The following is a 15818-nucleotide window of genomic DNA, read 5'->3' as shown; positions in this document are numbered from 1 at the left end:
TGCTTGCTTGGCAAAGTGCAGGCTTCAACTGTTCAGCTCTGAGCTTGTCCGCCCTGCTGAAATTCAGTGGGGCTCTTGCATTTTTAGCTCTTTGGTCTGGGACATGTGAGGGCTAACTGAATTTACTACTTTAATCTGTCCTAAATTCTTTGCTTTATTGTTCCCTCTGTTCCTAGCAGTACACAAAAGCTGATAAGGAAGAATAACTACTGTCTTCCCCGCTACCTGAAATGTACTCAAGGGACAGACAAAATGCATTTCTGTGTACCTTTACTATGTTTCTATCTGCCCCCTTTAGCAGCTTCTCAGAGAGCTTTTATAACTGTTTCCCTTAGATCTGTATTCAGTTTCTCCTAGGAGAAAATATTAAACGCTCACAAGTTGTCTCTATAGTGTATGCCTCATTCTTTTGCTTTTATGATGTCTTGGAGAAGAAGGTATTTAAGATTAGTGTTGACAGAGTTGGCAGAAAAATTGTGTGCTTTACCTTCAGCTATCGGTCAGCGGTACCGAAACCCTGCTCTGCAGGGTGAGCCACTAGCTCTGTCCTGAGGCAGGAGGGAGGGGAGTCCCTTCTAGCAGGGCAAGGTAGGTAGGTCCCGGATTTGTCCCCCTGTCAGAGAAAAGAAGGAAGGCTGCTGATGCTTCAGGACCCTGGGGGAAAAAAGGTGATGGCTTGATGGGACTAGAAAGGTATGAAGGGAAGAGGAGAACTTAGCTGCGTGTAGGGTAGGAGGTAACCCTGAGCCACGCAGAGGAAAATGGGATTTCGTGATAGAGGCAATAGGCCAAAAGATCCAAACAAAACATCTGTGTTTGCATCAAAACACAGGAATGCACATAGCTCTACCAAGCGAATTTTCAGCAGATGTTTTGGCTGGGGAGCGGCTTGATCAATCTCAGTCAAATCCGAGTTTCTCTCAGATTTTTGAGAGCCACTTTTAAGCAGTTAGCTTACACTTTTTTGTTACCTTTTAATAAAGAGTTGTTGGCTTTCTGCTTCTTGAATTCACGTTATCTGACTTCTTTTCTCTGCAGTCATGAGTTATAAATTAAGAGAAACAACAGTTCATGAAAAATGATAACTGTCTAATTCCAGGACCTGGAGTCCCAAGAGCGATGTGGTGTATAAATGCATAGAAGCTGCCTTTATTATTTGGTAATTGTCCTCCCCTTCTTTCTTTTTGGAGTGCTTTCATTGTTTTCTGGCTTCTTAGTTGTATGCTCCCTGGTCAGCCTGGTGACTGCATGTAGTGGCAGTGGCTGCAGCAATGATTGATGTGGAGACTAAATTGCTAGACGCAGCTAATGAGTATTTCATGGAGCAGTTAGTCAGCAAACCTGAAGATGGAAATGCAGTTTTATGTAGTTCTGACCACTGTTCGCAGCATCTAGTTCAAAGTATTGCTGTCAAATAGCTCTGTAAAAATGTATTTAAACTTCTTACAGGACCAAACACTTTTCCCCCCCCTGCTTTTTTTAAAGAAACTACTTAAATAAAGTACTTAAAAATTGAAAAGCTTATTGGAGAGAATTTATAAAAGTAAAATCTTTGCAAGTGGCATGGGAATTACTTGAAGATGCCATGTGGGAGTCTTGAAGTAAATGCGTACACCTACCAAAGATATTAAGTCTAAAAAGAAACTGGTGTGGGTACCGCTAAACAGCAGGACAAGAGAGGTGGTTACACAAAGCTGTTCACCATGTTCTTAAAGTCAAGTTTTGTCTGCAAGAGCAAAGTTGAAAGGATCATAAATCCTGGCAGCATATGGTAAAAATGCAATGCAACTGAGGCAGATGCTTGAGGAACAATTTGCAGAAGACATAAATTAAACTCTTTGAAACGCTCTGGGAACACGAAGGAACAGGAAGCTTGTTAGAGAATGCGCAGAGCTAATAGATGATCCCTCTAATAGATGATCACTCTTTCTGTACTCCGGGAATAGAGCTGTATCAAAAAAGAAGCTACTGTTGCATGTGCATTCATCTTTGAGCTTTGAAGAAGTTCTGGATCTCCCTTGAAATGGAAGTGTTGGTAGAAGCAATTATGGAACAAGGTGGTATTTTTTTTAAGACATGAAGCAGAGGGTGTTCAAAGGTACTACATACCAACCTACCAGAACCAGAAGGTATTTAAAGAAGCTCAAGAATTAAAAAGCCAAACTACTAAATGTGGATGTGACTTTTCGGCTTAAAACTTGGTATTTGGAAGACTCGAAAGTAGCTTTTAAAAAGAAGCTTACTGCTAAGAAGTAGGGCTAACATCTGCAATGGGAAAACTAGGAGAAACTATTGTAGGGAATAGAGTTGGTGGGCAGCTTCTGATTATGGCAGATTGGAAGGTCCAAGTGGCTTTTGAAATAGGGAATCATGCCTAAATAATCATACAGGATTCCTGAAAAGAGTCAAAAAAAAAAACATTCTCACAAGGGCAATCTGGTGATTGTAGTCTACTCGAGTTGCCAAGGACATTTAACAAGGCTTTTCCTCAAAGGCTGTGTGGGAAACTAACTTCTTACCAGATAAGAAGGGGGTTGCCAGCTCCAGCAGCTTTATGGAGACAAGGCTGCTTCAGCTCCGTGTTTCCAGGTCCAAACAAAAGCAAGGCTGAGCAAGTATGTATTCCTCATAGGCACGTGCATGAACTTATGTACATAATACGTGCGTGTGCAGGGTGAGCTGCAGAGGTCAGTACAGACAGACAACGCAACACTCTTCAAACACAGACAGTACCAGTGGCCTTATCCTGATTCCCTTCCATGGCTGATCAGGATGAATGTCCATTAGTGGGAAGTGTCTGTGTAATTACAATAATTTCAAAAACGTGTGTATATACACACATAAATGTATATATTCCTATGTTTAAAATAGGAAAAACAAACAAAAAACAGCACAGATCCCTTCTGGTAGCCGGCCTTGGACACTAAATCTATCTGGGAGCTGGACCTGGATCCACAATCTCCCCAATCTTCACTGGCTAGTCCAGCTTGGGAATTTCAAGTCACTGTGCACTGATACATGTATCCTGACTCACTCCAGCTGCTGGCACCACAGACCCTCTGACCTGTGTGTTGCTCTGGTTGTTCGCATTTCAGATTTCACTTGCTTCGGTCTCTACAGTTACTTGTGCTGTAGTCCCAGAATCAAAGAACGGCCGAGGTTGGAAGGGACCTCAGAAGCTCTGGTCCAACTCTCCTGCCAAGCAGGATCACCTAGAGCACGTTGTTCAGGATGGCATCCAGGTGGGTTTTGAATATCTTCAGAGAAGGAGACTCCACAACCTCTCTGGGCAACCTGTTCCAGTGCAGTCACACAAGCTCTGTGGTTTAACTCCAGTTGTTGGCACTTAAACTTCCATAATCACAGATGCACACATAATAGAGTCTATTCACTCAGGAAAATATTTAGGATTGGAGTTTAATACGAAGACTGGCTTATTAGGTGCAGGGAAAGCCCAGACAAGCAACTTGTTTATGTTCTACTAGCTGCTCTTATCCCCTTACCTTTCTGCTTTTGTGTGCTTGTTCTCCCTGAAACCCTCTTGATTCCTCTTCTCCCTGCCTTTAGTTTCTCCCTTATGCATCCCAGAGTATATCTTGTACAATTTTAAGCATGCTTTCCTTGGATCCCATCAGGTTTCATATTCCCGAAAGCAGTAACAGCCTCCTGAGGCTGATGGGCCTAAGCAGGCAGCCCTTCCAGTCACTCATTGTGGTGGGTCTTGCATCCCTCCTCTGAGGAGCTGGGTCACGGGCTTTGTTTCTCTAGGTGGGTTACTGGCGTTCCTTGGCCTGGCAGCATGCTTCTGTGTTCTTTTGTGTGCTTTGAGATGAGCTTTTTATCGTGTAGCCTAACAGTGCCCAATCATGTTTATCATTTAATTTGCTGAAAGGAAAATTTCTGTTACTTTGACTCATACTAACCTTATTTAGGTAAGCTTAGTATTCTGCTAGAGAGATCTGTGACTGCATGTAGCTTTATTACGTGTATTCATGAATGCAACAGTACGTACAAACTACCAGTGCCAACCCCAGCCGTCCACACAGGTAAGGGTAGAGAGCGTTTGGTGGGGAATAGCTGTTTCACGAGTGAGAGGGTATTCCTGAACTGCCTCAGGAGGAGGGCACAGTTGACATACTAGAACTGCTTAGCAGGGAGCTGACTTGTTGAGCATGGTGACTCAATGGGATCAGTTAGTTCTGTCTTTACTGTGACCTACGGTTTCCAAAAATACTGAACAAAAATTGATTTTTCTTATCTCGAGATACAAGCTGATTAGAAGCACAAGTGAAAATGCTTTTCTGCTCAGTGTCCCTTTTGAGGGGGCTCTCTTCAAACTCGAATGCTGCAGGTGATAAACCCTTTAACCACACATACCTTTGCATATTTTTTTCTGATCTCAAACCTCCTTCTGGACACAAATGGAGAACTGAAAACCTAATTGTGGATCTTTCTGATATGCCTTTTTTGCATCCATAGCTAACTTGAAAACTTATCTTTTGGAGCTGAAATGTTGGTGTGAGAAGAATCTTTTCAAAAAAGCAGGCCAGCAGCATCTTTTTATTGCAAAACTATTTGAGTGGGCTTACGCTATTTTTTGTTTGATTCAGAACAGATAAATGGCCTATGCACTCTCCCAACAATATAATGTTCTCAGTTATTGTTGATGCTTATATGATTGCGTTGCAAAGATGTAACTGCAACTTGCATGGAAGTTCACGCAGTAAACTGACTAGCCTTGCATGCTGCTGCAGTAATGTTGGCAAACCAAGGGTCTCAACAGGGCTTTTGGAGAGGAGACAGCTCTGAAGCTGTGGCGGTTGTCCTACAGCTCAGCTGTATCTGTATCTCTTGTTCTTCTGTATTGCTGGTGATGTGGCTTTAATTGAACTAATTGTCTATACTGTACACTGAAACCAGGATGTGAGACTTGACAGTTCGGGGCCTGAGTGAAAGTGTCTTTAACATCTTTGTGGGTGACCTAGACAACGGGATGGAGTGCACCCTAGCAAGTGTGCAGATGACACCAAGCTGAGTGGTGCAGTCGATACAGCAGAAGGAAGGGATGCCATCCAGAGGGACCTGGACAAGCTTGAGAAATGGGCACAAGTGAACCTGATGAGGTTCAACAAAGGTGCAGCACCTGGGCCGGGGCAATCTCAGAGCTGAGCACAGCCTGGCAGAAGAACTCACTGAGAGCAGCCCTGCGGAGAAGGACGTGGGGGTGCCGGTGGACAAAAAGCTCGACACGAGCCAGCAGCGTGTGCCTGCAGCCCAGCAGCCAACTGCGTCCTGGGCTGCACCACCAGAGGGGTGGCCAGCAGGGGAGGGAGGGGATCGTGCCCCTCTGCTCTGCCCTGGTCAGGCCCCGCCTGGAGTGCTGCGTCCGGGGCTGGGGCCCAGCACAAGGAGGGCGTGGGGCTGTTAGAGAGGGTCCAGAGGAGGGCCAGAAAGATGCTCAGAGGGCTGGAGCGCCTCTCTTGTGGAGACAGGCTGAGGGAGCTGGGGGTGTTCAGCCTGGAGAAGAGAAGGCTCCAGGGGGACCTTATAGCGGCCTTCCAGTACCTAGTATGCCCACAAGAAAGCAAGAGAGGGACTCCTTATCAGGAAGTATAGTGACAGGACAACAGGTAACAGATTTAAATTGAAAGAGGGTAGCTTTAGGTGTTAAGAGGAAAATTCACTGTGAGGGCGGTGAGGCCCTGGCACAGGCTGCCCTGAGAAGCTGTGGCTGCCCCATCCCCGGAGGTGCTCAAGGCCAGGCTGGATGGGGCTTTGGGCAACCTGGTCTGGTGGGAGGTGTCCCTGCCCATGGCAGGGGGCTGGAACTGGGTGGGCTTTAAGGGCCCTTCCAACCCAAACCATTCTGTGATGATTTTATGAAGTCTTACTAGACTGAACCTGAGAGTGACAAATTAGCAATTCGTGATTGTTTTTTAAAAAAAGTCTGACTACTAGTTTATATATATATTTTCTTGTGATTTGGAATAGTGTGTTAAGTATGGAAAAAGTCACCCTGCACTTTTAGAGCTTTCTATTTTTAACTCCTGGCTTTGTTTAAATGCAAAACATCTAGAGGACTCTTTTTTTAGTGGTGCATGAATGAGGATTGGTAGGAAAGAAAAGGATATGCGATGCACTGTTTTTTTAAATATAAATTGATTGCAGGGGTAAAATCCGAGTAGAGGAGGATAAAGTTGTGGGTGTTGCTGAGAGACTGGGGCCATTCAGATTCAGCTGAGTGGGGGAGTGGAGCAGGAGAAATGTATGCGTGGCTCAGCAGTGAAGTTGAACAGAGGTTGCTGAAGGTTTTAAGAGTTTTGAAAACTTGCTGCAATTGTTAATAGTTATTTTCATAGCCGGTTCAATCGAAATTGAACTGCCATCCATAGAACAGGTGCAGGGTGGAAGCTTATTGCTCTGTCTAGCTTTTAAAACCCACAATAGATGAGCTTAATGTATTTTCCTCTCTTCAAAAATAACTCAAATCCTAGAACTCTTAGCAGTTGCCTATCCGAGACTTGTACGTTAGAAGAGTCTTTTTAGGACCGTGCTCGTTTTGAGAATCATTGATAGAGAAACAGTTTATAAATAACAGCGGTGAAATCCGTCTAACTTTTCAGAATAAATGCCAGCTCTTGAGGGAAGAAGTTTGTCCATGGCCTAATTCTTTCATGCCTTGCAGGTACTCGGTTTGTCACATCAGTTTCAAGTTTCCTGCTCGTGGTTTCCCGTATAGCGCTCCAACTCAAACTTACGCATTCACTTGCACTGCGACAGCTAGATTATAAATCCCCTGAATCAAAATAGTCATTATGGAATACAATAACCTTTGAGTGAAAGTTCTGTAAGCTTCATGTATATGCACCTTTTAATCCCTTCCATAATGAAAAAGCATTTTTTGGCTTGATGAGATGTCGGTATAAACCGTACTTGCACATGCAAAGAAGTTCTTAGATACATCTGCTGTGGTAAATCCTATTCAGCTGAAGTTCTGAATCTGCAGATTCTGACAGCTTTTTATTCAGCGCTACAGCTGTTAGCATAGCTACATATGGTAGCGATGCTTGGAAATATTACCTGTGAGTTCTTAAATATGTATAAAGCAAAGAAATCCTTTACCTTCATTTGGCACTTTAAGATAAACTACACTGGCTCTTGAAACTGCAATTTTAAATCTTCAGCTACAAGGCTTTTTTTAAAAAATAAAAAATAAGAAAAAGATGGGATGTTTTTCAGAAATGCGGTACAATCTCCTAGGACCCTGAATCAGACAGTGCATTTAGGTGGAATTACTTCCTCTATGCATTCCCATCTCCATTTTTATATCAAACAAGCTGAAAGAGACTAAACTTTTCAATCACTGAAACTAAAGGCTTTATTAGAACACATAATAAATCTGACAAGGATTAAAACAAATAATGAAAACCTCAGGGTGAGGTAGAGTTAGTTATAAGGCTGGAAAACAAATCTATTGCTTGCTTCACATGCCATTCAAGTGTGTTGGCTTTTCCGTGGTCATTTTTTTCAAACCCAGCTCATTCTTCACTCTCCCAGTGTTTGTTTAGCTTGAGACAATCTGCAGTTTCCATCTCTAGCTTTTTCCTCTCGAGTCCACAAGAAAAATCTTGTTCCTCACTTTCTGATGCCTGACTGCGGTCCTGCTTTCTGATGCTGTTGAGAGCCCTGTCAGTCCTAATTGTCTTGTAGCTTCCTTGCTTGCTGGCTGTCCCTCTCTGTCACTTGTGTGTGTGTCTGCTGTGTTCCTAAGAGTGCTCAGTTTTTAGGGAAGAAGTCTCCTTTCTTCTCCCCACCATTCAGTGTTCTCCTGAGCACTTCTCTCAACTCATTCCATGTAACACAGCATCAGTATTGGAACAGGAATAAACAGGGTAGCATTCCTGCTGCCTGTCATTGTCTTTGCAAGTAGTGTTTTTAGGAATCTAATGAGTTTATTTAAGTAATCATTCAGTTTTGAAGTTCCGTCGTAGAGGTGTGTGTGTGTACTGTGTATTGTGTTCCTGATCTCCCCTCCTCTAACCAAAGTAGCTGTCTTAAATCTCGTGGAAATGTTTTAGGATGTACCCAGCCAGAGGCGGTGTGGCCAACTTAATTAGAGCATTCCTGCAAATAAAAATGTTTTGAGGAAAACCTGGAAATTACTGGTTTAGACTTTACATTTCATAAAATATCATGTAATTGAAGAGCTTTATGGTGCTGTGTAAAAGGAATTTCGGGAAATAATGAAGAGATCAAATTCTATAAAGTATGAACATGAGTTCATATCCTATTAGTGTGACATTGAATGGGAATTTACTCATTCATGAGTTTACCATATTGGAGAGAAGAGGGAGATATATTGTGGAGGGAGAACTTCTGACAACAGAAAGCCCTTAACATTTTGGAATTATATGGGGAATATATGGAATGTATAATAATATGGAATTATGGGGGGGGGGGGCGGGATGGGAAGGACACGTTAAGCTGATGTCTTGTCCACTTCTTCTATTGAAAGTATATCAAGAGTGATTTTGGCCTTCTTAACATAAGAGTAGATAACTTTTTTTTCTTTGTTAGGTAAAGGTGACTGGCTATTCACAGTGTATGGAAGGGAGCAGGGATAAAGGTAACTCTGCATCTACCCACTACATTTTTTTGCGTTTTGAAGCTCCTTCCAGATAGATTTCCAAAGGCAGCCGCTCCTTGTGTTGTTTTGTGCTGTGTGTCTCTTTTAAGCTAAATTGCCCGCAAAGGACAGGCGGGCAGGCAACTCCAGAGGCAGAGTGACAGCGCAAGGCTTCCTTGGGATTCCCAGGAATTTACATGACAAATCCCTTGCTATATTTCCATGCTTCCACTCTAACATATGTGCTGCCATCATTAATGACTTACATATAAATAGCTATGGTGTAATGACATTATAAAATCTTTTTATTTGATGTGAATAAAAGTAAATTTTGTACCTGTATTCATATCCGATGGTGTTAGTTTCTAGCAATTTCTCTTCTAAATTGGTTGAGGAATTTTGATGAAATCTACAGCTTACTGATAAGCCTAGTGGTGGCAAACTTTATTACATCCTAATCTATTGATGCAAAAGTGACATGCACATTTTATTGTAGGACTTAAGACTTCATTTTGTTCAAACTTGAGAATGAGTACACTCTCACTGGTTAGTCTTGCTCTAGGTTATCCGATATTGAGGATATTCAGTTTTGAAGAAGAAACACCTAGGTATCATCTTGGTGGGAAGATGACTGCTAATTAACCAAGCGTTTTACTATAACCTTCTTAGTAAGCATAGTTACTTGCTTTGAATTTATGGGAAGGGTGTGGAAAGATTCAGTTCAGTCCCATTAACAGACATGGGCTTTGACTTTGAGAAAGGAAAGGACAATCTTACCTGCAGTGAAAAGATAAATCAATTGATAGTGGTTGTATTCACACTGGAGTAGCTTCCCTACATCTCTCAGCAGTGACAGTGTGCAGCAGTGTGCAAGTCCAATAGTGGCAGAGCCCCTAATTTCTTTCCATTCTTCATCAGAGGAGAGTTCAGGAAAAAATTGTTTGTGTGTGTGTACATCAAAGTCATGGGTTGTCCTCAGGAATGACCATGACAAAAATCACTCCTGGCAAAGAAACAACACATCTAGGTATTTACTGGGGGCACTGGTGATGTATTTTAGGATGCAAAACTCCTCAGAATGGAGTTTCTGTGCTGATAAGTCAAGAAAAAATTGAATTCTGATTGATACGGAATTAAGGGCCATTCATGTTTATGGATGTGGGTGTATTAAACTCACTGAAGTTCATCTGTTCTATTTTAGGATATAATAACTGTCTACTTATTGCTGCCTAGCCTGTAGGCAAACTGTTCCCCCAGCACACATGCACACATTTTTATTTACAATTGTGTAAGTGTCCCTGCTGCATGCCTCTGCCATTCAGTCACATACTTTGCAGGCCTCTCAAACAATGTGTCCTACATTTGCATCTTCTGGCTGTTGGGGGGAAAGGAAAAAGGAAATGGTTTCCTCAGAACAGTTTTTCGGTTTATGTGTAGAAGAGAATGCAAAATTCCGAAGTTGATTAAGATTTGAAGTCATGATGTCAGCAGCATCTCCTTGTTTCAGGAGACGGAATGAATGCTCAGCTGTGTCTTCCCATATGCCTGTGTTGCTGTTGAGAAACAGCAATTAATGGAGCGGTCAGGTCACTGGGCAATCTTAACTACTTTATGGCTTGCAGCCACTGAAATGTTACAGACTACTTGACTCGAAGACTTCGTCTGGAACAACTGACACTAGCTAAACTTATAATTTATGCTGTCAAGATTCAAAGGCCATGCTGAGATCTCCACCAATGATTCTAGTGGAAGGAAATTCTTCTCAAGTAAAAAAATACAGAGAGTTGCTGTTGCTTGGTTTCTTTGATACAAAATGAGGCTTACTTACCTTCTAATAACGTCTTCATCCAAAAGCCCCAAATTAATTTGACAGTTAAACAAAATAACTTGTCTCCTATTTTCAAGATATCTGTTTATCCTTAGGACCAACACACGCTGGAGGGCACCCAGCTGGAAAGCAGCTCTGTAGAAAAGGACCTGGTGGTCCCGGTGGACACCAAGTTGAACGTCAATCAGCAACGTGCCCTTGCTGCTAAGAAGGCTAATGGTGTTCTTGTCTGCGTTAGGCAAAGTATCACCAGCAGGTCAAGAGAGGTGATTCTTCCCCAGTACTCAGCATGGGTGAGGCTGCACCTGGACTACTGTGCCCAGTGCTGGGCCCTGCAGTACAAGAGAGACATGGACATACTGCGAGGAGCCCAACAGAGGGCTACCAAGGTGGTGAAGGGACTGGAGCAGCTCTCCTGTGTGGAGAGGCTGAGAGAGCAGGGACTGCTCAGTCTGGAGAAGAGGAGGCTCAGGGGATTTCATCAATGTCTATAAATGCCTGAAGGGGGGGTTTAAAGAAGATGAGGCCAGGCTCTTTTCAGTGGTGCCCGGTGCCAGGACAAGAGGCAGTGGGCACAAACTGGCACCCAGGAGGCTTCCTCTGAGCACCAGGCAGCACTTCTGTGCTGTGCAGGTGATGGAGCAGTTGGCCCAGATGGCCTCCAGAGCTGCCTTCCAACTTCAACCATTCTGCAATTCTGTCAGTAAGGGTGCAGGCCTCTGTGTTAAGAATATAAGGGAGCTATGGTTTCAACCACATTTATTTAAAACCTGTTGTTTTTTTTTCCAAATCTCCTGTACTTACCAGTCCTTCAAAATCTACCAAGATCAAGCTTTATAAATGTTGTGCTAATGGCACCATGATCTACTGCCCTCCCTCTAGTAAGGAAGTTTCCTTAAGAGACAAATGCAGTAAGCAGGCAGAGAGCTTTGTCCTTCTTGTTGCATTGGAAAGTGCAATGACAATTTATTCAGGAGTGCTACAAATTTCAGGTGGTTTTCTTCAGTATGTAATCCCAGGTTTTAAATCTGTTTTTTGAATCTGACGTTTGGAAAATGTTCTTCTAGAAGGGCATAACTGTAAGTCCCCAGGAAATCTTTTATCCTTTTACAAGATTTTTTTTTAAAACATATGAACCACTTCAGTGTCAGAGGAATGTTTGCAAACTACTTCTCTAAGGTCTAGTTGACTTATAATACCAGTAATTATTTCATTGTTAGAGAAAATTGTAGAAAATTTGATTGATCTGTTTTGTAAACTCCCAGCTATCAAATCACTTTTTTTGTCTGTTCTCTGTTGCTGGATGTTATTTATGGAATAGAGCAGGAAATAAATCAATGTTGAGATACTGGCTAATGACATCTTTTTGGTAATTTTAAAGGTTGGCAAAAAACAAAACACTGAACAGGTTTCTCTTTTTTCTTTTCTTTTTTAATGCAGAGCAAACTAATGTTCATGGTAATTTACTCTTTTGACCACAAAGAATAGCATTACAGTTTCAAGAGCTAATTTTTGGTTCAAATGTGTCTAGAAATGAGCAGACATCTTCAAATTTGCACCGAAGTCAAGAAGATGATGTTGTTGAAGATTGGAATTGAGTGTGCAGAGCTAGGGCTCTTTAAAATCGGTACTGATATGCAAAGTTCCTGAAATGTTCACTGCTTGTGTTGTGATTATTTATCCTTGTCTGTTATTACTAAGGAAGCCAGCTTTGCAATATACGTGCGCTCTGATGACAATTATGCTTTGGGTATATAGGCTTAAAAGGGTTTAAAAGCTTGTTTATGCTTGGAATAAATCTGGTACACTCGCCCACTGATGATGGTCTGTGATAGTCACGTGTAACTTTGTGTAAGCGTAATGGCAGTTGAGGGTTGGAGAGAGGACAGCAGAATTTACTCAGGTGTGGGGGAAAAGTCATTTAACAAAAGAGAAGAAACAAAGTGATAGAAAAGATATTTCTCTAAAGCATCAATCTAGGGCAGAACCTGGAGGCTGGAGGTGTCGTGCCTTAACCCAGCAGGCAGCTCAGCACCATGCAGCCATTTGCTCACTCCCTTACCCCTCCAGTGGGTTGGGAGAGAGTTGGGGAAAAAAGGTAAAATCCGTGGGTTGAGATAAAGACGATTCAATAGGACAGAGAAGTAAGGGAAATAATAGTACCGATAATAGTAATAATTATATATATGTTTATATAGAATTAGTTACTGTATTCCATTACCCAAAAAAATGACCTAATGGATTTTCTAGGACTGTATTCATCTCTATTTTGTGTATATGATACATATATTATTGGAGCTTCATAATTTCAAGGTCATGTTACATGTCCAAGATGCTATTGTGATTTAACTATAGAGTAATAAATATAGTACCAGAGAATAGAAGTCAGAATAGCGTGTCGCTTGTCGATTCCATATTTTTTTTTAAGGTACACTAATAACTGCAATGTCTTTTATGTATTTTGGGAAAGTTAAAAATATAGCCAGAAGGAAAGAAACTGCCTAAGAGGCAATACCGTGTGTTTCAGCATTTTGAAATCCATTTTCCTGTTTACACCTTGTGTCTTACCAGTGGAGGCTGCATTGGTGTCTGTGCAGAAATGCCAGCACATTTAGTTTGGTTTGTACCCATCTGTAAGAACATAAATGTTCCTCGGGCAAAATCTTTGTTTTCATTTAATGCTTGATCATTATGATGGTGTGGATGCACATATAAATTACTTGAAGTCTAATGTATTCAAACCGAACTCTAGTAAAACACTCTTCTCACAGATTACATTTGAGGATTTTTAAAGCTGAAGGATAAAATGTCAATAAAAATAAAATGGAGTTATATAGTGTTCAGTATTTTGATGTATCCCACCTGCTTTCATAGTAATGTAGTGAATGATACAAGCTGGTTTAAAAGTTTCTAAGTTCATTATTAACATATTTTGGTGGTAGAAAGCATAGGTAAGAACAAGCCAATTGACGTTGGGCACTTCACTGAAGGAACCCCATAACTAAGGTGGTACGTGTGTTTTTAATTTTACCCCCCTTGTCCGCTTGTACTTGGGCAGCACGATCGAACCTCCACTTGCACGATCGGCGGTGCAGATCTCCCCCCCACCAAGTCCTCCCTCGTGCACCGAAGAGGACAGATGGTGTTCACTTCATAAGCCGCTAATCAATATTTTATCTTAGCCTGGTTGTTCAGCGTGAGCCTCAGGCTCTGTTTACTATAGGCTATTAAGTCCCTATTACAATATTAATTTCTGTGTGGACTTCCTGTGGTGCTTGTTGAGGTAATGTTCGAGTACCTCACAAAAAAGCTTTTCTACAACCTTGTGATGAGGTAAAGGGATGTTATGGAGAGTACAAGAATATTAAAGATGAAAAAGAACACTATATTTTAGTGTCTGACCCTTACTTTGCAGCTTCTGGCCTAGACTGGCACAGCGTACAGTTCTATAAACCGCTGGGAGAGCTGCCAAACTTGTCCCAGCATCTGGCTTTTTAAGATGCTGTTTTTGATTGCCTCTGTAGTTGCAGAGTCGCAGGAAAAGATTTAGTCTTGTCTAAAAAAGACTTCAATTAAACCACAGACAGAAAGAGATAAAAGAAGGGAAATAATGTGAGTAAGGAAAAGAACTTCTGAACAGGGAAGAAAGAGAAGCTAAAACTTTACATTCCATGTTCAGGACCTCCTGGCCTGTTCAACACTGATTTATCCCTGGGGTGGACCTTTCCTAATCAATGACTTGGGCAAGGGTCCTCTGAAGATCACGGCAAATATTCCACGCGTCTAGGTGCACAGGGAGTCAGATCCAGGAGTATACAGGAAAACGTGTTGGCAGAACTCTGATGTTAGAAATCGTAATAAAGCTTCTCATTAATTTTGCATTTAAGCAAACTTCCTTTGTCCAGATGTTATATTTAGTGAGATGACTTCTTCCAGCATGCAACTGGCAAAAAAGTTATTGTGAGCAACAATTAGAGGACAAACATGAAGTATGATTATGTTCACATTCCCCTCTCCCACCAGTAGGGTAAGAAGCCATGGTATGTCAAGTTCAGCGCTGCTGTGGAGGAGGCAGAAGAATAGTTGGTCGTAAGTACAAAGCTGTGAGTAGTGCGCCTTCTGTTTCTCTGGTCGTAGGAGGTGGTACGTAGACAGGGTGCTCAACAGGATGAACTGATGTGCCAACCACCCCCAAAAAAAAAGAGTCCTAGCAAGTCGGTGTTAATTGCAGGTGCTTTGTTTCAACAAAACTTTGTTTTAATTGGAAACATCTGAAAATGCTCTTGAATTCTAGACGCCTTAGAGGACTGTTAGCATCTATCAGATCTCATTTTTCAATCTTTGTCGTGTTTGCATGAGTTATCTCATCAGAAAAAGGCAAATTCGTGACATCCAAGGCACATTCCATGAAAGTTCTTGTTTCATAGCTTAGGGTTTTCAGGTTTCTTGTTAAGCACAGTGCTGTGGGTTAACCCCAGCAGGCTGCTAAGCACCACACAGCTGCTTCTCTCCCCACTGTTGGGATGGGGGAGAATCAAAAAAGGTAAAAGTGCAAGAGCTAGTAAGTTAAGATAAAGACAGTGTACTAGGCACAGCAAAAGCTCTGCGTGCAAGTAAAGCAAAATAAGGAGTTCATGCACTGCTTCCCATCAGCAGGCACTATTTGCAGGAAAGCGGGCTTATCGTGTGTAACAGTTCTTGGGAAGTCAGACGCCAAAATTTTGAATCCCACTCCCTGTAATGCCTCCATCCCCCCTCCGTCTTCTTTGCTCCATTTTTTATTGCTGAGCATGACACCACAAGGTATGGGACACCCCTCTGGCCAGCCTGGGCCAGCTGTCCTGGCTGTGACCCTCCCAGCTCCTGGTGCACCCCCAGCCTAAGAACCAGAAGAGTCCTTGGCTCTGTGCAAGCACTGCTCTGCAACAACTGAAATGTCAGTGTGTTATCAAGAATGTTTTCATCACAAATCCAGAACGTAGCGCCACTCGAGTTGCTTTGAAGAAAATTAACTCCATCCCAGCCAAAACCAGTATACACAGCCAGATATTTTTTTCCATAATCTTTCTCTTGGAGAAAAAAAAAAAAAAGAAAAAAACAACCAAAAAACTGGTTTCATGGGATTTTTTTCCCCTTCCTTGTACATCTGTGTCTATAGATGGATGAAAATCCATCATTTGGTTGGTCAGTTGTTCTTCCTCTCCAATATATCCCCTTAGCAGTACAGACAGTAGTCAAGATAAACTTCACCTTGCTGGTCAAATCTTGACAAAGCAAATGATCGGGGGTATGATGGTAGTCAGCCATACTGTATAACCTGTTTTTCCTCTAATAAGAAGGCACTGGAAGAAATTCAGTGGCTTG

General features: G+C 42.1%; 1 protein-coding gene across 1 annotated transcript in view; it reads left to right on the top strand.

The window, feature by feature from the left end:
• The window catches only part of LOC308187761 (uncharacterized protein), a gene marked incomplete at its 5' end in the record, with an annotated part of 203558 nt that overhangs the window by 16015 nt on the left and 171725 nt on the right, over positions 1-15818 (top strand). Inside the window, one exon of the mRNA XM_080576067.1 lies at positions 14478-14543. Coding sequence (XP_080432193.1) covers positions 14478-14543 — 66 coding nt within the window. The remainder of the gene's footprint in view (positions 1-14477; positions 14544-15818) is intronic.

The sequence above is a fragment of the Anser brachyrhynchus genome, assembly GCF_964034855.1.
Source record: "Anser brachyrhynchus genome assembly, chromosome: 1".
Lineage (NCBI taxonomy): Eukaryota > Metazoa > Chordata > Aves > Anseriformes > Anatidae > Anser > Anser brachyrhynchus.
Note: the sequence above shows the minus strand (reverse complement) of the source record. Positions and strands in the feature narration are given on the sequence as shown.